This window comes from Benincasa hispida, unplaced genomic scaffold (genome assembly GCF_027475165.1).
Source record: "Benincasa hispida cultivar pf3 unplaced genomic scaffold, pf3_genome.v1.1 HicScf373, whole genome shotgun sequence".
In the NCBI taxonomy this organism is placed as follows: domain Eukaryota; kingdom Viridiplantae; phylum Streptophyta; class Magnoliopsida; order Cucurbitales; family Cucurbitaceae; genus Benincasa; species Benincasa hispida.
In genome coordinates, this window is record NW_028326463.1 from 45,099 (window position 1) to 48,580 (window position 3,482).

Here is a 3,482-nt window from a genome sequence, read left to right on the forward strand (position 1 = left end):
ATCGTTGTATTTTAAATTTTGTAATGATTTAGTCTCTATTGTAGAAATTAGTATTAAGATTTAATGATTTTTTTTTGCATAAATAAGCCGATAAATAAATTAGAGAGTCAATATTTTTATATAATACAAAGTCCACGTCATTAAAAAAAATAAAGCTTATATCTAATTTTGATAGTTTTTTTTATGTTAGGGACTAATTGTTACAAATTTGAAAGTATAATGACCAAATTGTTACATATTAAAATTCAGGGACTAAATTGTTACAACATTGAAATTATAGAGACTAAATCGTTACAAACCAAAGTCTAGAGACCAAATTGTTACTTTCATAAAAGCTTAGAGACCAAAAGTGTTTTTTTAACCTTTAATTTATATTTGGAAGCTTGTTCAATTTTTGTACATATATTTTAGAATGTCTAATTTTATGTACTTTTAATAAACATTAATTTATTCTCTACCGATTGTTTATTATTGATTTTTCATAAAAATATTTTGTTATCTATTAGCATTTTTACTAATAAATTTAAACATATTCATTCGTTATACTTCATACATAAAAATCATTATTATTACTTAGCCAATTTAAATTAAAAAAAAAAAAAAAAAAAACTTTGTGAGACTAAATTTGAGATTATCTAAAGTTTATAGGTTAAAATTTAATAAACTTTAAAGAGTTATTTGACCTCAATTTTTTAAATTGACGCAAACAACTCAACTTCAATAACTAACACTATTAAAAAATTTATGCATTTATCGAGTAACTCTATCCTTCATATTTTTCAATTTTTCATATTCATTCAGAAACTTTATATTCCTCTTTATTTCCACTTTTCACTTCATATTCTCATTTTTTCATATTTATGAAGAATTTTCATTTTACAATTCTACGTCCGAAACATAAATTTAAAACTTATTAACTACATTTTTTTAAGATATATGAAATAAAATGATATTTTAATCTAAAAAAAACAATTAAAGAGATAAGTCTTAAAAGGAAAATACAAATCACAATAAAACGTGTTTGACTAGTCAAAGGAACATTAAAAGCTCCCTTTTAAATATGGAAGAAGATTGGTTTGAATGGGACTTTCCCTTTCAACTTTTATCCAATTACTTTAAATAATTATTACTCTTTAATTCTTGATAAGACCGACATTAATATTCTCTTCTTATAATATCATAACTTTGAATTTGTGTCCCCTCGCTATATTTATTGTGCTCGAAAAATCAAACAACCTTTTTTTTGAAAAAAAATTAATCCATACATTTCTAAATTTTCAATCTCTTTTTAATAATTTGTAAGTTTCTCTATTTAAAAAAATATCTAATACAGTTTTAAACTTAGAATTTTTATTATACGTCTAATAAATCAATGTATTAAACCTCAAAAGTTTTAGACCAATCATTTTCTTTCTTTAGTAAATAAAAGAAAAATGTCTTGATAAACACTCTTCCCTAAAAAGACAGCCAAACAAAACAAAACAAATTAGGCATAACATGTCTATGAACGACAGAAATATATATTTTAGTAACATTTTTTATAAATATTTTTCTTAAAATTACAAATTTAATCCATAAAAAACCATCCTCGACTTTTATAGACATAACTTTAGAAAATCTCACCTAAAATCTTTTGTATTATATTCAATAAGTCCTTAAATTTCGACCAAAATAACTATACTAACTTCGTTATATACCTCTTGACCTAGAAACGAGAGATTTGATTGTTTCAACTTTTAATACGTGGAATTAAAATATTGAAAAAAGGTTTGAGATGAGGAAGAAAATAAGAAGATATATTTACATAAAAAGAGGGAATTAAGAATGGGAAAATGGTAAATAAATAATAAAAATAATTGAAAAATATTTAAGATTGAGATTCAAACTTGTAGAATTTATCAACAGCAACAGAGACATCCCAAGTGCAACTAAGGCCTTTAGGAATAGTAACCAAATCACCAGCTCCAAATTCAGTGTATTCCTCACAAGAAGAAGAAGAAGAAGAATCAATTCCTTTAGGATAAGCTTTTACTTTCCCTTTCACTAAATAGCAAGTCTCTTCAGCTTCAAATTTCAGCTGGTATTTTCCAGCAGAACAACCCCATCTAATAATAAAAAAAATTAAATTATTAAAAAAAAAAAAAAGACCCGAAAGCTTAAACAGATGGATTATGGTACTTACTTTGGCCAACCATGGATGTTGAGTTGTGAAAGCTTGGCTTGAGAAGGGTTTCTTTCCACAATGATTTTGAGGTTGTTGTTTGTTGAGGGATTCTTATTGCCTTCTTCTTCATTATTTGCCATACTAGAGAGATGAAGAAGATAGAGGCCAAGTTGATTTTTTTTTTCTTTTTTTCTTTTTTCTCTCTCTTTTTACTTTTGTCTTACAAAAAAGGGTAAAGAGAAGGATGAGATTATGGAGGAATCTCTTTTGGTTTTGAATGGAAGAAAGTTATAAGAATTGTAGATGGAGGAAGTTGTGTTAGATTTATATATAGACTCATAAAACAACCTTTTGTTTAGTAGTGATTATAGAGTAATATTTCAGACTGCATTCATCTTCGTTTTCCGAGTGTTTTCTTCCATTATAAATAAAAAAAAATATTAAAAAATATATCTTTTTTAAAAAACGAAAGTTTACCACGTGGCGACTTGTAATTAAAAACTGAGATGAGATACTACACAAAAGAATACACCTAGATATTTCTCTTAGTTATTCACGTTAAAATCGTTTAAATCTCAGTTTGATTTTTACACTTTTTAGTTTGTTTTATTTTGATTCTTAAAATTGCAAATGGTTTATTTTAGTTTTAAACTTTCAAGTTTGTTCTATTTTTAGTCCACGGATTTTCAAATCTATTTTATTCCATGAACTTTTAAAGATAACTATATTAATTATTGTTAGGTTACTTTTCTATCTAAACTATAGTTTCCCTAATCCTTGTTCATAACCTACTTGACTTGAAATTGAGATTATAAAACATGTTTGATTAAATTAAAATTAAATGTAACGATTAAAATTGTTATTTTGCAGGGATCAAATCGTTACAAATTTAAAAATTTATGTACTAAAAATAAACCACTTGAAAATTATTTGAATAATAAATTTGAAACTCCTTTATCTAAAATAGTATTTACATATTTTTTAAACTTCCCAATTAAGTCCTTTTAGTTATAGACCCACCACGCTATACTCTCACCAATTTCTACCTTTTTCTTTCTTTTTTTATTTTCTTATTTTATTTCCTTTTTTCCCCATAAAACGTGGTTAAAAAAAGGTAAAAGTGTTTCTACCTTTTCACCTACTCACAAAAAAACGCTTCACATACCTTTCATGTTTTTTAACGGTTATGGATCTGTTTGGATTGACGAAAGAAAAATGTATTTCAAAAATATTTTTTATTTAAATTATCTTAATAAAAATTATTTAAAATAAACAAAGTTTTAAAAATTATTTTAAATAGCTACCAAATACATTTTTT

General features: G+C 24.7%; 1 protein-coding gene across 1 annotated transcript; it reads right to left on the reverse strand.

Moving 5' to 3' along the window:
* Positions 1-1,775: 1,775 nt before the first annotated feature.
* LOC150030270 (uncharacterized) lies at positions 1,776-2,465 on the reverse strand. Its single transcript, XM_090309877.1, has 2 exons — positions 2,183-2,465; positions 1,776-2,105 (listed from the first exon to the last, which is right to left on the reverse strand). The coding sequence occupies exons 1-2, from the start codon at positions 2,302-2,304 to the stop codon at positions 1,868-1,870; spliced, it is 360 nt and encodes a 119-aa protein (XP_090166003.1). The 5' UTR covers positions 2,305-2,465; the 3' UTR covers positions 1,776-1,867.
* Between the last annotated feature and the right edge of the window lie 1,017 nt (positions 2,466-3,482).

Coding starts and splice junctions, on each gene's coding strand:
- LOC150030270 (XM_090309877.1), bottom strand. CDS start 2,304: ATGGCAAATAATGAAGAAGAAGGCAATAAGAATCCCTCAACAAACAAC. Junction 2,106..2,182: donor AACATCCATGGTTGGCCAAA/GTAAGTACCATA, acceptor TTTTATTATTAG/ATGGGGTTGTTCTGCTGGAA.